At 36.9% G+C, this 13,898-nt stretch overlaps 1 protein-coding gene and 1 long non-coding RNA gene across 2 annotated transcripts; both read left to right on the top strand.

The window, feature by feature from the left end:
- Positions 1 to 6,341: 6,341 nt before the first annotated feature.
- LOC121982904 lies at positions 6,342 to 6,907 on the top strand. The gene is made up of 3 exons (XR_006112323.1): positions 6,342 to 6,499; positions 6,577 to 6,679; positions 6,831 to 6,907. It is a non-coding gene; the product is annotated as an uncharacterized LOC121982904 (long non-coding RNA).
- Positions 6,908 to 10,619: 3,712 nt separating this feature from the next.
- Positions 10,620 to 11,675, top strand: LOC121979641 (putative CCR4-associated factor 1 homolog 8). The gene has a single exon (XM_042531634.1). It carries the CDS (start codon positions 10,620 to 10,622, stop codon positions 11,673 to 11,675), a length of 1,056 nt encoding a protein of 351 aa, XP_042387568.1.
- The last annotated feature ends 2,223 nt before the right edge of the window (positions 11,676 to 13,898 follow it).

The raw sequence follows: 13,898 nt of genomic DNA on the forward strand, positions 1-13,898 counted from the left end.
ATATCAAAGTTGGAGCACCTTGCTTCTAATAGTTATATCATTAAGAGTGGTTTACAGTGACAATTTATTTAAATCAGTGCTAAAGTTATTTAGTAAGAGTGGTTGTAAAACCGTTATGAAAAAAGTAAGACAATAGAAATGATTTAGTTCAAACCGATTCTGTTCTTGGATTTTGAAGAGCAGTGTTACAACTGCTCTTAATAAACTGCTTCTATATAAGTGTTTTTTTTCTAGTGCAGAGAGATTCATGGAGATCGATCAAGGCTTCCACCACGATATTTGGATGAGCAATATGGTGGAGCATTCTCTGGTGATCGACGATCTCCTTCACTATTTCCCTATCGTCACCATTGACACCGAGTTTCCCAATTTCCTCCGCAACACTCCCAGCCACGCCTCTGACGAACAATGCATGTCGACGTCAAGCACAATGTCAATGGAACCAACATCATCCAATTTGGCCTCGCCTTGTCGATGCTAGCAGCAACCAGTCATGGCCCGGTTGTTGACATGGCTGATGTCGTTCTCTCCTCTCTCGTTTTTCTTCAGTTTCTCTTTTGTGATTTCTTCATGATTATTACGGTTTGATCTCAACATGAACTAAGCCCTCAATAAGTTGGAGCCTTCGACCCACTACAAGAAAAACCCTCATAGACATCGGTGGAACAACAACGGTTTTAAGCAAAAACCGATGTCTTTGAGTATTTTACACCGATTTTTCCAAAAACCGGTGTCTATGAGCGCATATTTTCGCTCATAGACATCGGTTTTTTTAGCCGATGTCTATGAGCGCCTTTTTTTCATTAATAGACATCAATTTTAAACGCGATTTTTAAAACCTGGTGTCTATGAACCAAAATTTTGGCGGACTTTCTTAGCGCGATTTCTTTTGGGCTTCTCCTCGCCCACCATAAATCGAAACCCTAATCTTCTGCATCCTCCTTTTAGGAGTTACCATTTGAAAGACGAGCAATGGACCTCTCGACGACGATGTGGATGGCGGCGGTCGTCGGCGCTGTTGCGGTCTACTGGTTCGTGTGGGTGATGGGCTCGACGGAAGTGAAAGGCAAGCGGACAGTGAACCTTAAGATGAGATCGATCATGCGGGATAAGGTGCAGGACAAGTACAAGCCTTCTTTCTCCGCTCCAAGGAGGGCCTAGCGCCATTAAGTGAGAGCTAGATCCCCTCGTTTCCCAAATCCGATCGCCATCCTAACTCCTAGGGTTCGACGTCCGGCGGCTCCTTCTTGTTTCGGCGGCCTCTCCGGCCCTTCCTCTCCCCCTGCGTATCTTCCATTCTTGATGCAGGATAAGGCGGCTGCGGAGGACGGCGAGAAGGAGACTTTTTCCTCTTTTCCGAAGCAGCCGCGCCACTGCGAAGTCGAGATACCCCTTACTGATTCCGAGGAAGACTCTTTCCTCTTTCCCGTGGAGGAGATCGTCCAGTACCCTCTTACGGGATACGTCGCTCCCTCTTCCATCAGCTTCAGCCCCGATGGGCACTTGATCTCCTATCTCTTCAGCCCCGATGGTACCCTCCACCGTAAAGTCTTCGCCTTTGATGTTGCCTCACTGCGGCAGGAGCTTGTGTTTTGCCTGCCTGAAGGAGGCGGCCTCGATGAGAATAATCTCTCGGCTGAAGAGAAGCTGAGGCGAGAGAGGTCAAGGGAGAGGGGATTGGGAGTCACGAGGTACGAGTGGAAATAGAGGTCGACGTCCTCTTCTTGCTCCGCTCCAGGGAAGCCCACTATCATGATGCCATTGCCAAATGGGGTCTGTGCTCTGCCCTATTTCCTGATTTAATGAGCAAGTGTTGACATTCAGCTAATAGGTCAATTGTATTTGAAGCAATTTCTGTTTTGAACATTAAAATACTTCATCACAAGTAGCTATTCTGCGTGCCTTTCTACCTGTTGATCTTAAACTTTCTTCTTTGATTATGATATATTAAGTGATCGCTATCTGTTTCATCAGGTATATTTCTAGGAAATATCAGGCTCAAAGCCAGAGCTCAAGCTTACATGTTGTCACCATCGGTGCTTTCTTTGTAAGCTTACAATTCAATTTTAATTATTGTTCCTATTTTTCTTGCATATAAAAATATAAGAATCCAAAACACATCAACATACTAATTTTAGCTGGAAGTGTAAATTTGTTTTGTCTTGCATTTTCTTGGTGGGAATATGAGCATTTATTTTGTTTAGTGAAATTTCTTATGAAAGTTTATTATCAGCTTAAATGGTGCAATCATCAAGGTAGTTTTGCTAAGTGATACATTTTCTTGTTTAAATTAGGCCTTCTAAACCTTATTACATACATTAAAATATGCATAATGGTAGTTCCTTAAAAACTACGAAAAGTGTAATTGCTTCTGAGATTATTCATATGCATACATATATTGTTTATGGAAGTGTGGTTCTGTGTGTCTAGTTTTGTGGTGATACACATCTTTGGATAGGTTGTTTCAAAGTATTTACCATGTCACTGTTCCTGCAACACAGAGTTTGTCTGGTTACTGGAATTTACCAAAACCATGAAGTTGCCAAAAGGTATTTGTTATTCATCCTGTCTCTTAAGGTTTTAGATAGTATTAAACATTATTTCTTTCTGACTCGTGTAATGGTTCTATAGCCTAAATGTGGCATCCAAACAACACAAGTTAAATAGCTGGGTGATGTCTAAGGATTTCTATATATTAATATCTGAATTTAGCACAAATTTGCCATTCATATTAAAATCTGAATTCTCAGTATCTGATTCTATAACCAATTTAACACAAAATTGCTGTTCATATCAATATCTGATTTCTTAGTATGCGATTCTATTAACTGAATCACCTTGTTTATTGTCGACACAATATTCAGAAGCGAGATGCACCTCCTGGTGAAAAGCCAGAGCCTGTGAGGACGCATCTTAGGAACATGATCATAGTCCCAGAGATGATCAACAGCATCATTGGCGTATACAATGGAAAAACCTTCAATCAGGTTGAAATCAAGGTAACTATTTTACTAGGTTTAACTAGTGCATAATCAAGATTGTTATCTTATTTTTGATTTTTCTGACATCAGCCTGAGATGATTGGTCATTACTTGGCTGAGTTCTCAATATCATACAAGCCCGTGAAGCATGGAAGGCCTGGTATTGGTGCTACTCACTCCTCCAGGTTCATCCCTCTCAAGTAAAAAAATCATGATTGGAGGATAAAGATCATGTATGCCTCTCGATTATCTTTAGTTCTTGTATTCTGCAATAAACCAGTTCATAACTGCTATTCAATTCAAAGGATTTGTCATTTGTGTGATATACATAACAATATAGTAATGTTCACCAACCAACTTTTAAGCATAGAAAATGGGTAGAAAGTCACAAACCTATCATTTGCAACTCCATCTGAACACTATCAAAAGAGGCCAAGATTGCTCTGTAACAAACCTTGATGCCTGGCGAAGAGAATTAAAATGAAACAGAATGCAACTCTGAGAAAAACTCAAAGGAATTTTTCAAGTAAACTTCTTCAAAATTTTTAGCAGTTAACAATAGTCCTAAAATTATATGTCAAAGAATTTTTACAAACTTCTTCAATACTTGAAAAATTCCTTTGAGTTTACTTGAAAAAATTTTGAAAAATCCTTACAACTATTTTTCAAGTAAACAATAGTCCTAAAAATTAGAAACTTTTTTATAATTTAACTGCTAAAAACATGAAATCTTTCATGATCATTCCTTTGGCCCTTATTCTTTTCTGAGTATTAGAAAGATCCTTTTAAATTTTGTGTGTGAATTTGTTCATTCACAATTAGGACTCCTCTCCATTTTCTATTTATTTTTATAGCTATTTTTTTGCTTTATTCTTTATTTTATTTTAGTTTTCTTTCTCTCTCGTCTTTTTATTCCACTCCACTCCACTGTTAAGTTCCCATAGGTTTTGTTGAACCTATAGAATCTAATCCATTTTCTTATTGAGCAATCTAATCCATTTTATTATGGAGCAAAGGGCATGAATTTGATGACATCTTTGCTTCATGTTTTCCTTTGGAAATTTATTAATCAATATTTGAGAGTTAGAACTGGTATAGATATATTTAAGTTAATCTCGTGTTCAAATTAGGCTTAATCTTATGGTCGAACCGAGGTGGGACCAGGCTTGTGTTAGGACCTTCGGATGGCTAGAGAGGGGGGGTGTGAATAGCCGACCCCAAATTTTCGTTTCTTCCTACAATTAGGTTAGCGCAGCAGAAATAAACGTAGAAATGAAAATGGAAAAGGGCAAACCTCAAACGCAACGATATAACGAGGTTCGGAGATGATACTCCTACTCCTCGGCGTGTCCGTAAGGTGGACGAATCCTATCAATCCGTCGGTAGATGAGACTCAAACCGCTAATAAGAACTCCTTCGGTGGAGAAAACCCAATCTCTTTCTGAGCAATGAAAAGAAATAAAGCAAGAAACAATGGATAATATGAATGTAAATACACTCTACCAAGTTCTTCTTCTCCCGTGTCAAGTCCGTTGATGGAGCGACAACTTCAACCGGAAACTAATCAACTCGGCAATCTCAGCAAGAGCTCAGAAGCTTGACAGCAGGATCGAAAGCTCAAATCGCAGTGGAGGAAGAGCAAAACTATTCCTGGAGGCCCTCGACCTCGATATATATCTTGCACCCGCCGCACTGTGAAGAAACAAAGAACAAGTAAGCTGAAACATGGGCTCACTAAGGTCTCACTGCCCACGTCGATCGGTTGCCCATCCCCCGAGTACGCTGACCGATCACGTTCGGTCGGTCCTACCGATCTGGTACGACTTTAAAGCACTCCGTGATGGGATTCGGACCGTCGATGGACGATCGAGACGTCCTCGACCTCTCGACGAATACGACGGTTTCGACCAATCGACAACCACAACAACCACTATGACCACCTAACCACTTTGGTTATTGATCGGGACCACCGGATCGAGATCGATCGGTCACCAGACCGATCCAATGCCTTAGAGCTTCCCAGCCCTAAATCCTAAAGCCTTCCCGGTCTAGAGAACGAGCTACCGAGCCCTCTCTGACCTAGTATGGAGAAACGAGCTACCGATCCCTCTCTGACCTAGTCCGGAGAACGAGCTACCGAGCCCTCTCCGACTTCCACGTCCGGTCCAGAGAACGAGTTACCGAGCCCTCTCTGATCTAGTCTGGAGAACGAGCTACCGAGCCCTCTCCGACTTCATCTGCTCGAGAGAACGAGCTACCGAGCCCTCTCTGACCTAGTCTGGAGAACGAGCTACCGAGCCCTCTCTGACTTCATCTGCTCCAGAGAACGAGCTACCGATCCCTCTCTGACCTAGTCCGGAGAACGAGCTACCGAGCCCTCTCCGACTTCATCCGGTCCAGAGAACGACCTACCGAGCCCTCTCCGACTTCCCATGCCAAGCTTCCATACTTGGACTTCTCCCGTGCCAAGCTCCCTGCTTGGACTTTTCCATGCCAAGTCTCCATACTTGGACTTTTCCCGTGCCAAGCTCCCTGCTTGGACTTTTCCGTGCCAAGTCTCCATACTTGGACTTTTCCCCGTGCCAAGCTCCCTGCTTGGACTTTTCCGTGCCAAGTCTCCATACTTGGACTTTTCCCGTGCCAAGTCTCCATACTTGGACTTTACCGAATCAAGTCAACTCAAGTCGGGTCAACCAGGTCAACCTTGACCGAAGGTTGCACCCACAATCTCCCAAGTTTGTATTCTTGTCAAACATTAAGATACAACTTTTCTATTCTCGTCAAACATCAAAATACAACTCGAGTCAGGTCAACTCGAGTCGGGTCAACCAGGTCAACCTTGACCTAAGGTTACACCAACAGCTTGAACTAAACTGGGATGGTCCTGTTGACTGGTTCAACGATAATGTTTAGGTTCTGTGAACTGTTTAGATTTAGTATTTTTAGAATGTTTAGGTTCTTTGAACTGTTGTGATAATGGAACCTATTATCTACTTGTTTATTTCTTCACTTTGATTATCATTTGTCATTGGACTGTTAATCTCTTTTTGATTTTGTGGATAACTTTGCTGCAAACTATGCTCTGAAGAGAGTTTATTATGTCAACTATGCATTGGGGATATCTGGACGCAGGAAACCTTGCTGGCATCTATTATGAACAAAGTCAACTTGACATGACAATTCTGCATTACAAGCAAGCTATCAACTGTGATTCTACCTTTATTGAAGCTTACAATAATCTGGTAAGTCGATAATGGTCTAATATGTCAAAATGTGGTATCCTTCTTGATGGTGAGTCAGGTTAGTTAATGATCGACTTTCTTGCAGATTAAAAGGGGAATGCTCTCAAAGACGCTGGACATTATAGGGTGACTTTTTAATTTGGATATTTTTATTCTCTTAAGTTTTTTTTCCTTGTTGAATAACTTCATTTTAATAATTTTTCCCAAGTCATCCTTTGCTTTACAATCTAACCATCCACCAGCATTGTCAAGCCTTGGCAACATATACATGGATTGGTAAGCTTTAGAAATGTTTGATGACAACTGTGCGGATACTTTATTTTTTTTTCTTAATGAAACTTCTCTTCATGCAGCAACATGATGAGTGTTGCTGCATCATTCTATAAGGCAACTTTAGCAGTTACAACAGGGATATCTGCGCCCTTCAACAACTTGACTATTATATACAAGCAACAGGTAGAGTACTATATCTGCCTTTTTCATTACTAGTTTGAGAGTTACTGCATATTGCCTCATTTAATGGAAGAAAGTCATATAATTTGTCTATCATCTTCTTTGCTGTCTTTGCCCCTAGTTGGAAATTGATAGTTCTCTTGTATTACACCAGGGAAATTATGCAGAAGCGATAGCCTGTTACAATGAAGTTCTTCGCAGACTGCTGCTGATGGTCTTGTCAATAGAGAGAACAAGATGGCATCAGAGGTAGTACAATAAATAGTACAATAAATCACAGAAATCACAATGAAGTTCTTCTGGTTGGTAGCAGAAATCAAAGAAAATAGGGGGCTTAGTGCAGGATATTCAGGATATCAAGATGGCATCAGAGGTAGTACAATAAATAGTATATATCTCTTCATCAGAGGTAACTTTGTTCTTCTATGCTTCCTTCACTGGATTTGTTGTGTAGTCATATTTCTTTGTTCAACCATTATCATGCCTAGTAATTTGTTGTATGATGCTGTCGGTTCTTATCAATCTGTACACTTGAATTAGAAGGAGCAAATCATCTATCTTATATTCTAAGCAGCATATACTAAGTGCCATATATGAAAGTTTTAGATTCTATGTTATATTCGTTATCTTCCACAGCAGCCTTTAAAAACTCAGTATTCTATTTTATTTGATACATGTACACATTTGTTTTAGTTATTTGACATATGGTGGATTTATGTGTTTTTACAGTTTACAAATCTCAAGTACTCCAGAGTTGAAATTGATGAAGTGCGGTTCGAGTGGGCTGAATGCATGCTAGATTACATTTGAAGTGCGGTTCTATCTTGATGTGTTAAAAGAATGTTCTACCTTGATTTTGATATCTATTAGCTAGCTTTTGATGTAAAAAGAATGTTTGAGTATTTTATGGATATTGTTGTAAGAAGATTATTTATATAATTTGTGAATATGTGTATTTTATGGATATTATATTGAATGAAGAATATTTGTATAATTTGTGAATATTTGTATTTTTTTTTTATTACATCGGTTTTTCAACAAAATCGTGTTATTAACTAATATTACATCGGTCGGTCACGTTAAAATTTAAAACCGTGTTATTAACATACAATATTTATCGGTTTACTGGCTTTACATCGTTGATGAAAACGTTATGATACTACATTATTAACCGATTCAAGACCGGGGTTAAGTATACTATCGGTTTTAACCCCTAAATAATGACTTTTAATCCGGGTCACATAGAGCCGATGGAAATAGACACCGGTGGAAAACCGATGTCTATGAAGGTTTTTGTTGTAGTGACCACATTGAGGACTCATGGAAAAACCCGAGTAGACTGGAGGACTACATAAGATTGAACGATTTGCCAACTTAGCCTAGCTTCAACTTTATGGGTTCAAATTAAATTTATTTTATTAACATTATAATTGTAGCAAAAGCGGTGGATCGTTTGAGCGAATTCAAATTCAATTATTTTTTTCCTCCACTGGCTAACAATTTTCTATGTAAAAATTTCTCTACTTGCTAATAATTTTCCATGTAAAAATTTAAATTGGAAAGCCAGGTCTAACATTAATAAAAAAGTTTCTTTTTGAAATTTTTTATTTTTAAAACCAGCTCCAGAATAAACTCCTAAAATTTTTATTATTTCTGTTAACTGATTGTTCAAATAAATACGATCGAGTCTGGGTTAAGTTTTAATTTTCTGCATGCAAGCTTCTTCCTCCTCTAAAAAAAATACTATTGATCAATTTTAACTTCGATAAGTTATTAACTAAATTTATTTGATGAAAATATTTAATTAGTAATTAATTCATTTTTAGCATCCATGATAACAAAAAAGAGAGTACCATAACAATAATATAAAACTTGACAACAAAAGAGAAAAATTGAGAAAGAAATAAAATTTAATGAGAAATAATCTATTTTAATATTAAATATAATTTTATTAAAAAAATAAACATAAAAATATCATGTCTAAATTTTAAAATAAATTATAGAAAAATAATTAATAATAAGTATAACAATAATATTTTAAGTTATCAGTGAAATTTAACTTATACTATTAAAAAATTAAATATTACAGTTTCAATCTAATTTTAATGAACAATAAATTAAACATTATCGATTAAATAAATTTGGTAGGTAAAAAATTACATGACAAAATTTTAACTTTGGTTATAAAAAAATTAAATATTACTGACCAAAGTTGGTAAAAAATTGCAAAAATAGATTTGACAACATTGGACGACTCATGGAAACCCGAGTAGGCTAGAGCACTGCATAAGATTGAACGATTTGTCACTTAGCCTAGCTTCAACTTTTTGAGTTCAAATTAAATTTATTTTATTAACATTATAATTGTAGCAAAAGCAGAGGATCGTTTGAGCAAATTCAAATTCAGTTATTTTTTGTTTCCCATTGGCTAACAATTTTTCATGTAAAAATTTAAATTGGAAAGCTAGGTCTAACATTAATAAAATAAAAATCTTTGAAAAAAAATTTTATTCGACTAGAAAAAAATAGCAACAACAATGAACTCATCACAAGAGATCAAAGTTATTCAACTAGAAAAAAATAGCAACAACAATGAATGTCAAATGGGTAGTATTTGCACATGATTTTATTATTTGACTGTTATGATTAACTTTCACATGGCAGTTTAGCTTTCACATGATAATAATCCATCTTCCAATTAAGCAAAATATGCTCTCCAAATCCTTTATTATTAATACTGAATAAATGGTAATAGCACGATGTAGTCAATCTCACATTTTTTTTTTCTTTTTTTTACACGTATTCTCTTTTTTTATTATTTACACAGTTTGCCATTTTTAAATTTTTTACACGCTATTTCTTTTTATTTTTTTTTACACAATTTGCCTATTTTTAATTTTTACAAGTTTTTCCATTGTTTATTTTTAAATGTATTTCTTTTTTTATTATTTACATAGTTTTCCTTTTTAATTTTTTACACGCTTTTCCTCATATTCTTTTTAAAAATTTTTTACACGTTTTTTCTTTTTTCTTTTTTATTTTTAAATGCATTTTCTATTTTATTATTTACACGGTTTTCCTTTTTAATTTTTTATACACTTTTCCTCACATTTTTTTTAAAAAAATTGTTTACACGTTTTTTTTATATTATGTATTTATCTACTAGTATAATTTAGATGGGTGCAATTTGAAATTTTCAAATCATGCAATAATGCTGCACTAATTCTTACCCATTAAAAAAGAATGATTTATAGTAGCGTTTTATATAAGTTATTAACTAAATTTATTTGATGAAAATATTTAATTAATAATTAATTCATATTTAACATCCACGATTACAAAAAAAAGATAGGGATAACAATTAATAGATAAACTAGAGTAACAATAATATAAAAATTGTTGCAACAAAGAGAGAAATTGAGAAAGAAATAAAATTTAAAGAGAAATAATTTATTTTAATATTAAATATAATTTTATTAAATTCAAATCTAATTTTAATGAAGAATAAATTAAATATTACTGATTAAATAAATTTGGTAGATAAAAAATTACATGACTAAATTTTAACTTTGGTTATAAAAAAATTAAATATTACTGATAAAGTTGGTAAAAAATTGTAAAAATAGATTTGACTAATTCATGGAAAATCCGAGTAACATTATAATTGTAGCAAAGCGGTGGACAAATTCAAATTCAGTTATTTTTTTCCCCACTAGGTAATAATTTTTCATGTAAAAATTTAAATTGAAAAGCCAGGTCTAACATTAAAAAAAAAAAAAAAATCCTTCAAAAAAAAATTTAAGATTAGTTCCGAAAAACACTCTTAAAATTTTTATTATTTCTGTTAACTGATTACTCAAATAAATAGACTCACGCAATCTTCTTCCTCCTCTACCAGAAATTCATGGATCGATCTATCAAAGCTTCTACCACGGACGTTTGGATGAGCAATGTGGTGGAGCAGTCTCTAGTAATCGAGGATCTCCTCCGTTATTTCCCTATCGTTGCCATCGACACTGAGTTTCCCGGCTTCCTCCGTGACACTCCCCGCCACGCCTCCGATGAACAACACTACGCCGACGTGAAGCACAATGTCGACGGCACCAGCATCATTCAATTTGGCCTCGCCCTGTTCGATGCTAGCGGCAACCAGCCATGGCCCGGTTGTTGCTGGCAATTCAACTTCGCTGACTTCGACCCCGACCTCAGTGCTTCCTCGCCCAACTCCATCCGCCTCTTGCAGGAGAGCGGCCACGACCTGCATAAGAACCGCCGCAACGGCATCAAGTCGGCGCAATGCTACTCTCTTCTACGCCACAAGCTGTTCCGCGGCCACAACGCTAAGTACATAACTTTCCATGGACTCTACGACGTCGCTTACCTGATGAAGGTGCTCACCGCCGGAAGACCACTCCCTGACACTCTGCCGGAGTTTCTATTCGAAGCTGGAAATATTTTCGGCGAACTGTACGACCTGAAGCACGTGGCTAGGTCTTGCCCCGGGCTCCTTGGCGGCGAGCTCGGCCTCACAAAGTTGGCCAGGTTGGTGGAACTAAAAGCAGAGGGCGTTGCGCATCAGGCCGGCTTTGACAGCATGGTGATCGGATTGGTGTTCACCGAGATGAAGAAGAGATGGGAGATCGAGAAGGCGCAATTTGTCATGGTGCTGTACGGGGTGGAGAAAGCTTGCGTGGAGTTCAAGATCAAGGCGAGTATCGAGAGGGCACAACGACTCAGCAGTCTTCCTCCCCTGCTGCAATGGCTCCCGCCGGTCCATGGCGTCGTCAATTATCATCCTCCTGCGAATGATGCAACGATTTCTGTAGAACAGACGACCATCCCGCAGCTGCAGCTGCCGCAGTCGTCTTCGGTGGTCGTCAATTACAGCTCTCCTGTGTTGCTGCCGGCGAGCGCTCCTCCGTTCAACCCAGTGCAACCGGTGCAGTATTACTTTCATTCTTGGCCTTACCCAATGCAGTTCATGCACTATTTCGCCTAATCCATCCCCTTGAAGACTTTAAGTTTCGTGCTTAATTGTCTATTCTGGTTAAATACTTAAAATTAAAAGTAAACATCTGACTTTCTACTAATAATCATACACCTGAAGTGGGAAAGAGAGTCTCGAACTATATAAATATTTTATTTCCACTAATATTGTCTATGGCCTGGTGAGGGATCATAAAGATTACTTCGGAATTGTAAATTGCAGGCACCATACTCAAGTTTTTTCCCCTGTAATTACTTTTATGTACCAGTGTTTTCTTTTGCTTTGATGTTGTAATACTATTGTTCCTAATCGATCTGCTTCCATCAAATACTAAAATAAATATTTCGTGATCCAGCACAGAGTAGAACAAGAATTGGAGCTTTACAACTCGAAATCTATATATATATATATATATACATATATATATATATATATATATATATATATATAATATGTAGTGAAATAAAAAAGAGAAATCATCTCTGCAGATCCTAAAGGTAATAAACTCTTGGAGTTACATACTGTTAATCACTCATGAAAACCGCCTCTACGCATTGTATATTACATCAGATATAATATAAAAAGAACACAATAGGTTATTTCTTTTGCTTTGATGTTGTAATACTATTGTTCCTAATCCATCTGCTTCCATCAAATACTAAAATAAATATTTCGTGATCCAGCACAGAGTAGAACAAGAATTGGAGCTTTACTCCTCGAAATCTATATATATATATATATATATATATATATATATATATATATATATATAAAAAATGTAGTGAAATAAAAAGGAGAAATCATCTCTGCAAATCCTAAAGGTAATAAACTCTTGGTGTTACATACTGTTAATCACTCATGAGAACCGCCTCTACGCATTGTATATTACATCAGATATATATGGTTAGCCATCCAAAGATTCAGGAAGACCACCTTCTATTGATCATAACATCCTATATATTTCAATTAATCAATAGGCTTGACCAAGTTAATTTGGGAACTCAGCAATCAGTTGGCAGATCATTAAGATCTGGAAGTTCGATGAAATCCTTCCTCCCGGGAGCAACAAGCTGCTTTAATAGTGTGGTGATTATTAACAGGTGGCTCGGGTAACTTCCGGAGCGACTGCAAAGATGAAGCAGCAAATCAAAATTCAGGCAAAGCTCAAAGTATAAGTAGCTTAAAATTGGTATGAAAAGCATCAGCACAGTAGGCCAATAGAAATCTCAGATTTCCTCCTAAAACTACTAAAACTACTGCAGTCCTCCTAAAACTCGTCCTCCTATAACTAGACATACATCCTACTTCCCCTGTGGAGTTTGAGAGAAATCTCAGATTTCCCATTCATCTGTTGCTTGGAAGGGCTCAAGAGCAGCCAGCAAGGTTGCCATGGTCGATCTTCAAGGGTCTCCATATCCGTGAGGGAAAACAGAGCCTTATAGAGTCTATAGATAGCAACACACACCAATCATTAACAAATAACTGCAGTCCCAACTAGACATGAGAAACGGATATGGGAAAATGTTGACTTCTCATGATAGTAGGCAGCTGAAGATTTAGCTACACATGTTTAGGTTCAATACCATAAACTGGAATTCACTATGAATTGGCCTATAGCTATATGGCATGCCACTGGGAGAATTCTACAGCACAAAAAACAACATCTATAGAGCAGTTTGAAAACTAATTCTAAAACAATGGACCAATAGAAGTGGTTTATAGTAGCACTTTACACAAAATGATGTTAGAATTATTCAATAGGAACATTTTGATAATTGTTCTTAAAAGTTAGAGTAATAGAAATATTTTATAGCAGTATTTGACATAAAACCGCTGCTACAAGTATTCAATATTAGTAATTTCAAAGTTACTTCTAATAGTTATATCATTAAGGGTAGTTTACAGTGACAATTTATTTAAATTAGTGCTAAAGTTATTCAGTAAGAGTGGTTGTAAAACCGTTATGAAATAAGTAAGACAATAGAAATGATTTAGTTTAAACCGATTTTGTTCTTGAATTTTGAAGAGCAGTGTTACAACTGCTCTTAATAAACTGCTTCTATATAAGTGTTTTTTTTTTCTAGTGCGGAGAGATTCATGGAGATCGATCAAGGCTTCCACCACGATATTTGGATGAGCAATATGGTGGAGCATGTTGAGTTTTATGTATTTAATTCAAACTATTTTTCATGTTTTGGTAATGCATATGTGTATGCATTTAGTCCCACATTGCTA

This window comes from Zingiber officinale, chromosome 5A (genome assembly GCF_018446385.1).
Source record: "Zingiber officinale cultivar Zhangliang chromosome 5A, Zo_v1.1, whole genome shotgun sequence".
Lineage (NCBI taxonomy): Eukaryota > Viridiplantae > Streptophyta > Magnoliopsida > Zingiberales > Zingiberaceae > Zingiber > Zingiber officinale.

What these genes read in the sequence shown, in the direction of transcription:
- LOC121979641 (XM_042531634.1), top strand. Translation starts at nt 10,620, where the DNA reads ATGAGCAATGTGGTGGAGCAGTCTCTAGTAATCGAGGATCTCCTCCGT.